Genomic DNA, 13206 nt, shown 5'->3' on the forward strand with positions numbered 1-13206 from the left:
AAATTACCATACCCTCTTCTGGGGGCGTGAGGGACGGGTGAATTTAACTAAGATTCCTGACCTGTCAGACGGACATTCCTCTCACGCATGATAACGAGCTAACTCACCTGTAAGAACTGTAAGACCAGTAGGAAGCCACTTGACCAACAACCAAGAACATTTTGGAAGAAGTTAACTGTTACGGGCAAATTTCATTTTTAGAATGTAAAATGACTCCGGTGGAGTGAATTCAATCGCGCGCAATGACTGTTACATGGAGTTTATTCACAATTCTGAGTTTGATAGGTTATACGGAATCAAAGTGCTCTCCGACATCTTATTACAAAAATTGTTGGATTAGACGATTTCCTGGCCTTTATATTGATGTTGAAGAGTCTCAAAGAAGAGGTGCCCAACTTCTCAATTTTTACCAAGAGGAGACCGCGCTGAAATGCAGCAGAACATGTTGCCTCACGCGAAACTGTAAGTTGTCCTCACATTATAGCCTAAACAGCGTGTAGCCTAAAGTTTGGAGATGTTATCATGACGAATTGTAGCTACTCAATTTATAGCCAGTGAAACGTAAATTACAGCATGTTAAAATTACACACAGGTTACAACTATTATTTGAATTAGGCTACGTAGAGTTAATTAAATTAGTATATAACTGTGTCAACATATACTCGCATGTGTTGTAAAAGAATACGTCGGGTCTCTCCCTCAGAATATTTACCCATATTTTCTCTTGCATATGCCAGTTTCCTGTAACCTGGCCGTGTTCCATTACAATACATCTCAAGAGACAGTCAACTGTTTCCATCTCCACTGCCCCTCATTAGAAAGCTGCATCCTTCGACAGAGGCGCAATGCCATTTTATACAATGTCACAAAAGGTGAGCTATACTACAGTATGCAGGGGGGGGGGGGGGGGGGGATCCCACTTTATATTTGTGTTTATTGCTAATATAAGTTATTGCTGAAGTATGAATTCTTCATTTCAATAGGCTTTTTATACATGTACTAGGATAAGGTTTGTTTGTCCAGGTTTACTCCAGTATTGTAGCAGAGTATGTTCTTTGCTTTTTCTTACATGCATTATTCCGTGTGATGTCACTGTGTTGTGTATAAAAACATGAGAAACTGGCACCTGACCAAGTCTTTATCGCAGGTGTGGATCCTGACCTCTTGGTATTTGGCAAATCCTTCACCACAAACCTACTTCTGTGGCCACACATGGCCTCCTCCAGACTTAATGCCTCAGAGCCACTGGCCTCAGACAAGCGCCAGTTCAACCGCCCACCCATCCAGCCTCCAACCCCTGTACCAGCTAAAGAGCAAACAACCTTTCCACAGAGCTCGGCAAAGGTCTCTACCGCCTCGACAAGACATACACAACCCACAGAGGAGGCACTCAATGCCTCCACTGCCTCCACAACCCTGACCAATGGGAAGACCCAGCCCTCCAGCTCAACTTCTTCCCAAGGATTAACTTCAGGGCCACATAAACTAACCACACCATGGCAAAACACCAAACCAACATCTCAATATGAAACACCAGTTTCACAGAACATAATAGCATCTCTCCATCAAATCACCCCATTACCGACACAGCAAACACCAGCTTCCCTGCATGCAAACCCATTGCGGCAACACACAACTCCTCCTACCCATCATGCGACTTCTGAACCACCTACAACCAAATCAACACTATTCACAGAGGCTAGAAACCCTACGACGATGGCTGCTCCTGTCAACATGGATGGTGGCCAGCTGTACCCCAATGACACTAAAGGCTACGTCAGTCGGAACCACACATCTGGAGAGGTTCCGGAACCTGGGGACTTGTCACCGGTGTGGCACCTGGCAGCAAACACACTGCTGATTGCCGCGGCAACCTGTTCGGCCGTGCTGGTGGGTTGCTGCTGCAGTGTGGTGGTGGTTGTGAGCTGGAGGGGTCGGAAGAGGAAGAAGGGCCGGTACAGGACGTCCCTGAGGGGAAAGAAGGGCTCAATGCGCCTAGTCAAGTACGTTATCGTCCGGGAGAGCTTGTGAGACAGAAATAGCATGTACATAATAAGCTGCTACGAATGACTTGAAATGCCCACTCTGCCTGAGTATTCTCTAAAGATACTTCAGAAAGACAGATAGATAGATAGATACTTTATTGATCCCCGGGGGAAATTCAAGGTCACAGTAGCATACAGACAACACACACACACACACATTCACTAACAGCAAAACTTCACTTCAGCTTCTCTCCCCACCCCTCTGTTGAGACTGTCATTCTAAACTTTCCTCTCAGAGGATTAAAGGGTGAATTGGGTTTAGGGTGTGCGTGTTGACAATCTTCAGCACCATATACTGACTATTCCAAAACAATCTGATACCAGCATCACAAGAAAAGCAATGGAACTTTTCAGGATTCAAGAAACAAACCAACATCGTTAATCAGTAAGCGCCCCTACAGATCAGTTCAAGCACTCTGCACAGTATTCCTAAAAATGATGGTGACTTTCAACAGTCTCATGTTGTAGTAGACTTTGGCTTTCATATGTTTCTTTTAGTAACAGATCGTACAGACTCATGTAATTCAATGAATGTTTTTTCAGATCACAAACCTGCAATAAATCTTCTCTTTCTAAGCAAATTAAATCTTGTTAGTTCCAAATAAAATTGATTTTGCATGGCTAGTTCAAGCTGTGAGAAAACAATTCCAATTCCTCAAGGTGGGGAGGTATCATTCAATGAGTTAATGGTTTTCAGGCAGCCACTTGTCAGCAGCCCTCTTTTGAGTGAAGTCATTTACAGGCAGAGAGATGATTCGATCTCATCTTGGCCGACCCATGCGGTGATGCAGCGGAGTGAGATCAAGCTGGAGAGGGCAGGCTTGATGGAGCGTGGTCTGTGTGTGTGCTCCAAGCACTCAGATGGGGCCCTCCAAGCAAGACAAGGCACCGTTACAAAACCCAGGTGTATTCACAAAGCAGTGCCAGAATGCCAAGAGGAACTGGGAAGAGTGGGAGTGGTGGTTACGCTAAGAACGGGCCAAGGTCCTCTCACGCTAACTTTGAGAGCAAAGTGCCGGAAACCTCGTCATTGGGCATCAAATTTCTCCACTCCCAGAATTACATGGACCAGAACAGAAAATTTGAGTAGCCTTGTATTCTTCACCAGACATCACCATCCTTTCAGCAGGGTGTTGGTCAGGTGAAACATGAAAGGACCTCTGTTCAATACAGCAAGAGAGTGGCTACCAGATAGAACAGGCAGTGTACATAGCATACTTATGACAATGTTGAATGAATGGATCATGACCATTCAGACCACTGGCTTAGTATCAAGAGCAGAAAAAACACTTAATCACAATAAGGTTTCACAGAAATTTATTTCAAATACACATTTCAGTATGAGGGATTTGTATACACTTTGAATACTTCTGGCACCCCTTGCCCACAGTCAGTCCAAACCGAAATGACAAGGTTTTTCTAACGGGTCTAATGGGAATGGTGACTACAACCACTTAGTCACTACCATGAGGCAGTTCCAGCCCAAAGCGTTTTACAGTAACCCAGTCTGTTTTTGTCTGTACTGCTCATTGGAGCGCTCGTCGGTTAAATGTTCAAGAGCTTCTTCACAGCCTCCCGGTACTGCAGCATGGTCTCCTCGGTCTCACCCTCATTCTTCAGACGTGTGACCGAGTCCCGATACTCCTGCACCTCGGGCCGGCCGAGCAGCTCCTGACGCACGGCGCTGGGGTCCTCCTCGCCCTCGGAGGTGGCTCGCATACGCTGTAGCATGTCCAGAACGTTCTTCTGGGAGGGGCTGCCCTCCCAGTGGTACTCCTCCATGTCCTCGCGGGTTTTCTCGGCTTCCCATGCCTCCGTTTTCTAGATAGGTAAAGATCAAAGACAACACATCCAATGAACACTGCACCATCTTCACGCTTATAAAATAAATGGGACTATGCTTTAAAAAGCAAAATCCAATAGTATGCAGAGTGTACAAGAACTTTTTAGATGTCATACAATCTATTCATCATGCACAAAAAATGTGCATTCTTCTAAAAAATAAATATGATATAAGGGTAATAAAAACAATTCTGAATGACTACTGAAAGTTTATATCATTATATCAAAAAAAGGAAGAGGTCTGAAGGCCTTTTAGGCTAACGCCAATCAGGCACTCTGCTCAGGGCGAAGGTGAGGCCATGCGATATGAAGAGTGTTAGGGCACACTTCCGCTCTAGCGCTTCAACTCTCAGAAGAGCGCCTCTCACAGTGATAGTGTTTCGCTATATGTGGGGCTCTCTCCACAGCTTGCTCCAGGCCCCGGCACACATTCTCCGCTGGACAAAAGCGCCTATTGTGCATGGCCTGCCTAGTGCTGGCCCGTCAGACATGGCCTGCCGGCGCAGAGCCTTCTCCACAGCCCAGGTGTTTAGCTTTAATGAGGATCATTACATCTATAGGGTTCCTCAGAGCCAGACTGACCCCACGACCTCCGGAGATAATCCTTCCGTTCTTCTCTTCTCTTATTCCGTATAACCTCGGGGCCATGGTCAGAAAGTGATGGCCTTCAGTCGTATGAAGGCAGACAGATGCGATTTGGGCAATTCTCTGCAATCCAATTAGAACTGTGCCGACCCATTGACAACAGCCAATTCTGCCTCCAGTGACTGGCAATTTGGAGGACTCTGAATCAATTCAAAGTGATTGCCATTTAACATTTAAAGCTGAGGGAATAATTGCGGACTTCAGTAGAGTGAAGTGGCCCTTAACGAGGGGGACACTGGCGAGTGGAGGCCAGTGCTGATGGAGAAATGGCTGCTCCCGGAGCTCTTCTCCCTGTTGGTTTGAACGGCGGCGCAAGATTAGCACACCGCTGTGTTAGCCATCGGAGACGCTTTCAAGCCGGCCCACAGATAGAATCGCCCGAACATCCTGCAAACAATCGGCCCCTTTGTGCGCTCGCCTTCCCCACAACCAACACACTGTCACTCTACCTGCACCCATCAACCCACAGGCAACACTGTGCTGGCCTTTGTGCGTACAAAAGGCCATCGGACAATGATCCACTTCCTGGCTGAGGTGCCCTTTTTTCCTATTTTTTCCCTTTCTTTTTTGGCAGAAAACAAAACACAACTGTGGCACATTCCCAATGAACTACACTTTCGCTGCAAAGAGAGGGTCTGCACAACAGGCGGTCATTAATGCCCATCGGAGGTGAACGCTCATTCACACAGCAGGTCACCTGTTACCCTAATTGATCTTCTCACAAGCACTCTAGGATTAGCAGGCCCTCATCACGGCCTTTGGTGGCGGGATTCCGTTTCCTGTTTTCATCAGAAAAGGTCAGCAGCACAAAGCCCTTGATCTGCGATCCCGCATCTTAAGTCATGTAAATACATCCAAATGTCAGGGTTCCTACAGAGGCACCAGAGCACTGTGCAGTAATCACTGCTTGACATTAATTAGCATTTAAGAGTCGCCCTCTACTCTTTGTGAATCAGAAGGGACCCAATGATAAAACTTGAGCCTTGCTTAAATTACAAACACCTCAGACTGTGTTGGCTGAATTATTTAATGCCTATTTGGTTACTGTCTGGGTGAATGGAATAATTGCAGCAAACACTATAGCTCCTCTGACAACACGTTACTGAGGTGCTTATGCTGCCTTGGCTCACAAATCACCCCCTTCACTCTCGCAGTAGACTTTCCACTCTCAAGTTGCGTGAAGAGTGCGGTCGGAAAGGCTCACAGTAGGAGGCATCAGTCAGATTCGTCTATGGCTCCAGTATCAGTCAATGACTATGTGAGTGGTGACGGCCCTGTCTATCAGAGCCTGCTCTGCAGGAGGGAAATATAGCAGCATAGCACAGGGTATATACAGAAATCCTGAAGTGAAATTCAATACCTTTTAATACCTTTTTAAATACTTCTCAAAGAAATTTAAAACCTCTAGAACACAGTGATGTTTCATTGGAGAAACTTTTTTAGCCACATTTGAAGCAGTTATTTTAATATATTGATCAGGGGGTATGAAATTAATTGAATTTCAGTTCATAGCCATCTGATCCTATACAATTGGATTCGATCATATTTGCATAGATTTTGAATAATTGCACTTAAACTCTCACAGATTCTATTGTAGTTTCTGCAAGTTCAATATGGATTATAGGTCGAAAGTTGAATGAACGTGTACTTTCGATTTCTTGCAGGTTGGGTCGTGGTTGCCCATAACACGCTAGCATTCTGCTAGTCTGCGAGGATTTGATGCACTTAACTAAGTTACCGACTCAAAAACATAACAATTTCAAGATGACTTTGCGTGTTGTGCCTTAATGTGCAAGTGAAAGTTATTGGACTACTTCGCCCGTGATATTAGGCTAGCCTACTGATCAAGTGAAGATTTTGCGGTGGGGCTCACAGTCTAGGAGCGGCGATTTGGATAGGCTATTCATTGTTTAAAAAATAGGTACAAAATTGAATACCTTGTAAAATCACGATTATTACATTTTAATGGGTTTTATTTTTGCTAGGATGATTTGAAAAGATGGTGGACGGACCCGGAATGTTTAATTATTTTTCGGCCTCATGCACCCCGCCATTTCTTCTCATTCCCCTAGAGCAGGGGTGGGCAACTAATTTCCCCAAGGGGCCACATGACAAACTGGGACTGTTGAGGAGGGCCGGACCCAAAATACTGAACTCAAGTCTGAACTCAATTCTGTTCAATTCTATTCTGTTCTTGTATAACATTAAGTAAATCATATGGTTTTGTTTACTAGTCGTAAGAACAGATGAAAATGTGAGGGAGACAAAGGAAAAACAGCAATATTTAATCTATGTCCAGTATTTAATCCTCATTCTCGAAAATGATTTTTTGACATTGACTTTTTTTTTCAGTTTTCAAAGACTGATATAAAAAAGTACTACAATATCTATATAATTAGGCTAGGTCATGAAAATGTGAAGGAGTCAGTACAACCGATAGGCCTGTGCCACCATTTCATCAACACAGCAATATTTCATCATTAAATCATTACCATCGAATTAACTCTATGCAGAATTAGACTACGAAAATGTGGAGCAGACAATAGTAGGCTGTCATTAGTTAATCAACATGCACAAAGAAAACTATTTTTAAAATGTAGGCTATGTTTCTGCTTTAACTTTATGCACATAACTGTGATTGGTCAACTCGCTCTGTGTGTTGAGCCGGCTGCTTCAAGCAACCTGTGGGTAGTAGCATCATAGTTCGCTAACATAAGCTTTGCAAACAAACTCAGACATATTTTGGTTACAATTACGGGGTTATCCGATTGTAAACTGTCTGCCATTAACGTTTTGAAATGAACACTTCGTATCGCCAACGAGCAGCAGTAGGAGTTCGTTCTAACAACCTTTGCGGTGTTGAGCGACGCAGACATAAGAGACACAACACTTTGAAAGGTTTACGCCGACGTAAAGGCAACTGCATTGTGTCGACGCAGAAGCATAAATTCTATTCACCAGCACATCAGTGAGGGTGTTTACGTCGTATGCATCCACGCACAAATGTATGGGCGTACAAATAGCAGTCGCTTTCAAAATAAAAACAACGATATTGATTTGCATGCATTATCTCTAAGCTAGGCTCTTGACTATTGTTCTTTCACGGACCTTACACGGGCCGGTCAGGGAAAGCCCACGGGCCGGATGTGGCCTGCGGGCCGTATGTTGCCCATGTATGCCCTAGAGGGTCAAGAGGTGAGAACGGCTGGCATGGAAAAGGCAAGCTTGCCTCAGCAGCGTCCCCACTTTCATGGGAGTGGGGCCACAAAGGACCTGAACAGGGGACCTGCTGAAATATTCATGCCTGCACTGAAAGGCAGAAGAAAGGGCTTTCTGTGTGCGTACATATAAAGCGTTTAATGTATATCCAACTATACCACCAACATAGACTGGGCCATCTCAAGTGTCAGTGCTTCATCGAGACATTCTGAATCCAATGGTGCAGTCAAATGCTCTAATCATCATGATCTCATGTGTCATGTGAAGTTTTTTAATGTTATATTTTATTTGTTTGTTCAGAGGTTTATTAAAACTACTAAGACCTCAGGATGCACATAATGTGGTCTCTACAATGGTGTACACTTATGTTGTCATTTGACAAGTTTGACAGAACTTGAGAGGCATGAGAGAGTTGAACACTTACCCAAGACTCATGATAGAGCACAGTCAGGAGGTACATGGCATAATCATAGTTCTGCTGTCGTAAAGGGCAACTGAGAAGAGGAAGAATTTTCGCTTAATATTATGTTTCTGTGTAGCACAAGTATGAGAGTGTTTTTTAAATCATATTAATGAATGCCTACCAGTCTGTGACAATGGTGAGTGTATCGGTCTCAATGCAATATCGGTTTCCCACTAACTTGATCATCTTCCTTCTGGCATGATCATCTAAATTCAGACTAGACAGCTTCACCTGCAGTGGACAGTGAAAAAGAAAAAAAAAAAACACATTAGAGGATGGTTTCAAACTAAGCATAAATAGGCATTCCGTTACGAAAAATGCATGTGGAAAATTGAATGTGAAAAATTGGACCATCCAGGGACAGTAGTGATGAAGAGGATGAGGGATAGTAGTGATGAAGAGGATGAGGGACAGTAGTGATGAAGAGGATGAGGGATAGTGAGGACCATACTGGGCCACCGCTCCCATCCTCCCCCTCTATGAGCTGTGGCAGATGAGGAGGATCTATAGGGCAATTCCACGGAAAATTGACTTTTTGTCACATGCATAACGCCAGTGAAATGCCTTGGCATTTGTATGATGTGAATGATAACATTCATTTTTTGTGCATTTGTTCTCATGTACATTCTTCAGCCTAAAATAGCAAATGCTCAAATTTCATGTAATCATTCACATCATACCATTCCATTACATTTGATTGGCGTTATGGATGTTACAAAAAACATAATTTTCCATGGAATTGCCCTACAGTATAAGTAAGTATATATACTCCTTTGATCCCATGAGTGAAATTTGGTCTCTGCATTTATCCCAATCCGTGAATTAGTGAAACACACTCAGCACACAGTGAACACACAGTGAGGTGAAGCACACACTGCACCAGACAAAATGAATTTTAACCCGCATTTGGCGGGTGTTAATTTAGAACCCTACCTAGGACTAAAAGCGGTCTTATCTTAGGTTAAATAGGTAGATTTTTCCCTCTTCTTTAGACCTGTACACAAATAGTCACCAGATCTCAACGGGCCATGCATAAGCCCATTGTTAGGCCAACCCTAACCAATACAACAAATCCCTGATGAGTTGAAAACTTATTTACAGGGATTCCACAGCTTAGTGGAGCAGTAAGTGCTCTTCCAAGGGAGGGAAAACAAAAGGGATTACTGCATACATATGCCTGTGGATAGTGCCAGTAGAACCTACATGCGACACAGTCATGCAAACCTATGGATGAGGGAGGGCAAGTCTATTTGCATGGAGCCAGATGTGTGTATGTGATTGGTCTCGTAGTACTAAGAATGCTGTTTTCAATGACTTTGCCAGCTTTGCCAGACCGAGCTGGGCAGCTCCAACTGTTTCAGTGGAGACTCCTGTCGGATTTATCCTACAATCTGACTTCTGATCATCCCCCCCCCCACCCCACTTGACCCTCCACGCCCCAAAATCCTAGACTAATCCATCAGGATTAATGGATGAAACAATTCCTACATCGGCGTTGCAATCTTCTGGGGAGGGCCAGGGGAGCAGATGGTGTTTGATTCATGTTCAAGTCAGATATATGAACCAATCTATTGTCCCTACTTGCACAACTGAGGATGAAAACAATGAACACAGTTTAAAATGTTGGGGTGTGAAGAAACATGCTGCCTAAATGACACACAGAGCCCACATGTAGCTGCACTTTGATTGACGATGTCATATTTAACAGATTATTTTTTAGGTTTTTTTCTGATTCAAATGACAGGTTAATAGAATGGGTCTTTTTTCATTATTCAATGTCACAGCCATTCATTGACGCAAAACAAGTTCAAGAAAGAGGCTGATTCTTTCAACAAGCTTACGTCACAGACCACTTGGAGTTGCAAACAATATCGGAGTTTTGGTTGATTTGACCATGGATTTGACCATCAGTTAACTTCGAAACAGGCACCTTACTTTGAACAGACAATAGCAATAGATCATAGAAGTGATTAACTTCAAAAATCTAGACTGGAGTAACTCAACATTAGGCATCTCCAATATGTTTAGTGTTCTAAAGATATCAAATAGCTCGTTATAGTTATCAAAATGATAGCTAAGGAGCCAGAAGTGCACACACATGGATAGCTATAAAAACTCCGCTTTCATTATACTAAACATGACACAATTCTTTTAGAACCCTTGAGCCAGCTCCTTTCTGTGTGATCTCAATGGTGTACTGTATGTTTGTGTGAAAGAATAAATCAGAACCTCTAGTATTACTCAACAATGAAGCAGATGTCTGATGAGTACACTGAAACACTACCGCCATAACATCATCCAGGTTAGTGCTACAATTGGGTGGTGGTGAGAGCACCCTACATGTGAAGCGCTTTGAAAGTATGTAGAAAACATACTTTTTTGTTACAGTACACACACTCCCCCATCCTCCCTTACAGACACTTACTTGGAGAGTGACTACACGGGCTTTTGGATTCCTCAGTGAACTGCCGGCAGACACAAATTCTTTGCTCTCTACTTGTATGGGAAAATGTTTTTCACTAGCAGCTTCAGAATCCACACCAACAGGCCACTCTGTGCAGAAAGCTTTGGAGAGATTACACAAAACATACATAAATATGGTAAACTCAACATAGTGTTTCTTTTCTTGTAAGAAACGCTTGCACAAATTGTATACATATTTACTAGCAGGGCTCTAAGGCAGCATTTTTTATACCGACAATTCAGAAAATTCTCTTACGTTTTAATGCCTCACAGTGTTTCTTAATGGCAGCAGGAGTTAAGTGCAGGAAGTTTGGAATCTGTAAAACAAAAAAGAAAAGAGTTCACATTATGTTATTAAAAATCCCTGATCAGGGAGCTGTTGCTGCTACAACACCGACGACATGGTTCATGACACGGACATGTAAATGTATGTGTAGGTAACATGTGCAAAACATTCAGCTCACACTGGAGGCTGACAATACAATACTACCAAAATTGTTTATGTTTTGAAAATAAATTACAGGGATCCATTAATAAAACTTCTCAACACATGTCCAACATAGATCACTTTCGTATGCAGACACTAAAATCTATGTCACAGAACTTAACATAAGAGTTGTACCTTAATGAGCTCCAAGTTGCCCTTCTTCTCCGGAGGTACCCCTCTGTTCACTGGGTAACCCATCCGAACAGGTAAGGGTACAGCTGACGGCTTAAATGCTGCTGCAGATGGGTACACTGCTGTCCAGTCTTGGGCTTCTGGCATCTTCTCTGTTCTGGGTTCTCCAGACTATCGGAATGGAGATGTGAGTAATGTAGAGAAAGGCCACACTATGCATAAATACACTTTTATTTGCATTTATTCTGCAAATAAAAGTGTATTTATGCATAGTGCGGCCTCTCTCCTACTTTACTACAGGTATATGTAGTCTAACTATCCAGGCCAGCACTCTTAAAGTTTAAAAGTATACACATTGAGTGAAGCCTGCTCCTATCCTCACTTAATGTAGAGAAAACAAATCAAACGTCTGATGCATTGTGCAGGAGGGACTAAGTTGTACCGCACTGCTTAAAAGGTGAAACATAACTGGAAGGATATGAATACTTACTTCTCGCCTGGGCCTTCTTGGTCCTCTGTTGCTTCTGTCTGGGAAGCCTGAAAGAAATACATTGTTGAAACCTAGAGACAAGTCACCATTTTGTAGCATGATACAATAAACTCTCTATAGCATTCTCAACCAACTTTATCTTGACTGTCTGATTTTTAACAAACGGGTCAAACCAGACAGCAAACCAGTACTCTGTACGTGGTACCATAACATGTCACTTGTTTCCGAGACAGCATAACTAATATGGTAGCAATGAAATTCAGCAACTAAACTGATAGTAAAAAAAATACACTTCACATTACTTATGATGTTGACAGTCATTCAGATAACGTCAGATGTTAGCGCGTTAGCTAAGTAATTAGCGTTTCTGTTGGTGCGAAAAAAAGATCAACGACACATAATGCATGTGATCAAAATGATACCTTTGGCATTGGTCGTAGATAACGCTGTTGAATAAGTAGCTCTTCTGCCCAATACATTGAGTGCATAATTTGTTAAGCAGTGACCGCTCGTCCGCGTAAAGGACAACGCTGTGGTGCACATTGTGGACGCAGACATGTTTGAAAGAAGCTGTGTGAGGAACTACGGAGCGGACGAAGGGACAATACATACTTCGACAGACTACCAACGCCATCAACTGGCATCTTTTACGGATGATGATAAATAAAATAAAAAACAAAATTAATATAAGTAAACTTGCACAGAAAACGAATGAAATGCCATTCGTGTCAAAATTATAACGTGCATGTTTTCTGACTATGCCATTATATGAACATGCACCTTATTTTCACAAATGTGCAAGAAAAAAAAAAAGAGATGTTTTAGAAACCTACCTGACAAGAGTACTGCAATGTAGGCTGTAAGCATGATTGACAAAATACATGATTGGTATGACTTAGCCTACGTCATGCTCATGATAATGTTTGTAATCCTTTCCTCTGTTTTAATTATTTATTTATTTTATATAGTAAACAGAGAGATAAGTGTCCCAGCCCCATCGGATATGCCTTTCCTTTGCTGTTGTGGTGGTGACGGCGCAGATGGACACGCAAGAAGCGCGGGATGACAGCAGCCGTTTCACACGTGCTGTGCTGAAGCATCACCTGTTACAGTTGCGCTTATGGACAAGTAAACATCACTAATAGGGGAAGAACAACCATTACAGACGTCTCCGTTTCTAAAATGACCGGAATAGAAGTCACCATGCCAATAACTTTTTCTACATTTGTTAACATTTCATGTTATCCTGGCGCCTGTCAAAGCAAGTCCTGCGAATTCTAACAGGCATCTTGACAGGTGGGAATACTAACGGCGTCTCCCCAAATTCTTCTGTCTACGTGAGTTTTTAATTCGAAAATCTTTTCATGTCTCTTTTTGGATGCTTTCAGTGTAAGTTTTAAATATCATAGTTTCACAGTAT

At 42.8% G+C, this 13206-nt stretch overlaps 2 protein-coding genes across 2 annotated transcripts; one reads left to right on the forward strand and one right to left on the reverse strand.

The window, feature by feature from the left end:
• The first annotated feature begins 242 nt into the window (after positions 1 to 242).
• mansc4 (MANSC domain containing 4) lies at positions 243 to 2031 on the forward strand. The gene is made up of 4 exons (XM_076299282.1): positions 243 to 462; positions 738 to 872; positions 1148 to 1299; positions 1591 to 2031. The coding sequence occupies exons 1-4, from the start codon at positions 243 to 245 to the stop codon at positions 2029 to 2031; spliced, it is 948 nt and encodes a 315-aa protein (XP_076155397.1).
• Positions 2032 to 3345: 1314 nt separating this feature from the next.
• Positions 3346 to 12350, reverse strand: mrps35 (mitochondrial ribosomal protein S35). Its single transcript, XM_076271527.1, has 8 exons — positions 12209 to 12350; positions 11787 to 11833; positions 11300 to 11467; positions 10934 to 10994; positions 10640 to 10779; positions 8336 to 8445; positions 8176 to 8245; positions 3346 to 3866 (listed from the first exon to the last, which is right to left on the reverse strand). The coding sequence occupies exons 1-8, from the start codon at positions 12342 to 12344 to the stop codon at positions 3591 to 3593; spliced, it is 1008 nt and encodes a 335-aa protein (XP_076127642.1). The 5' UTR covers positions 12345 to 12350; the 3' UTR covers positions 3346 to 3590.
• Positions 12351 to 13206: the final 856 nt, after the last annotated feature.

This window comes from Alosa pseudoharengus, unplaced genomic scaffold (genome assembly GCF_046254945.1).
Source record: "Alosa pseudoharengus isolate Yale_2024_CS ecotype anadromous, Long Island Sound unplaced genomic scaffold, YU_APseudo_1.1 YU_APseudo_1.1_scf_10, whole genome shotgun sequence".
Classification (NCBI taxonomy): Eukaryota; Metazoa; Chordata; class Actinopteri; order Clupeiformes; family Clupeidae; genus Alosa; species Alosa pseudoharengus.

Excerpts from the sequence above, each read along its gene's own strand:
- mrps35 (XM_076271527.1), bottom strand. The coding sequence starts at position 12,344 with ATGTCTGCGTCCACAATGTGCACCACAGCGTTGTCCTTTACGCGGACG. Across the intron at positions 11,834-12,208 it reads ATCTACGACCAATGCCAAAG|GCTTCCCAGACAGAAGCAAC; the intron begins GTATCATTTTGA and ends TATTTCTTTCAG. Across the intron at positions 10,780-10,933 it reads ACACTGTGAGGCATTAAAAC|CTTTCTGCACAGAGTGGCCT; the intron begins GTAAGAGAATTT and ends ATCTCTCCAAAG.
- mansc4 (XM_076299282.1), top strand. The coding sequence starts at position 243 with ATGACTGTTACATGGAGTTTATTCACAATTCTGAGTTTGATAGGTTAT. Across the intron at positions 463-737 it reads ATGTTGCCTCACGCGAAACT|TTTCCTGTAACCTGGCCGTG; the intron begins GTAAGTTGTCCT and ends TGCATATGCCAG. Across the intron at positions 1,300-1,590 it reads CCATCCAGCCTCCAACCCCT|CAAACACCAGCTTCCCTGCA; the intron begins GTACCAGCTAAA and ends TTACCGACACAG.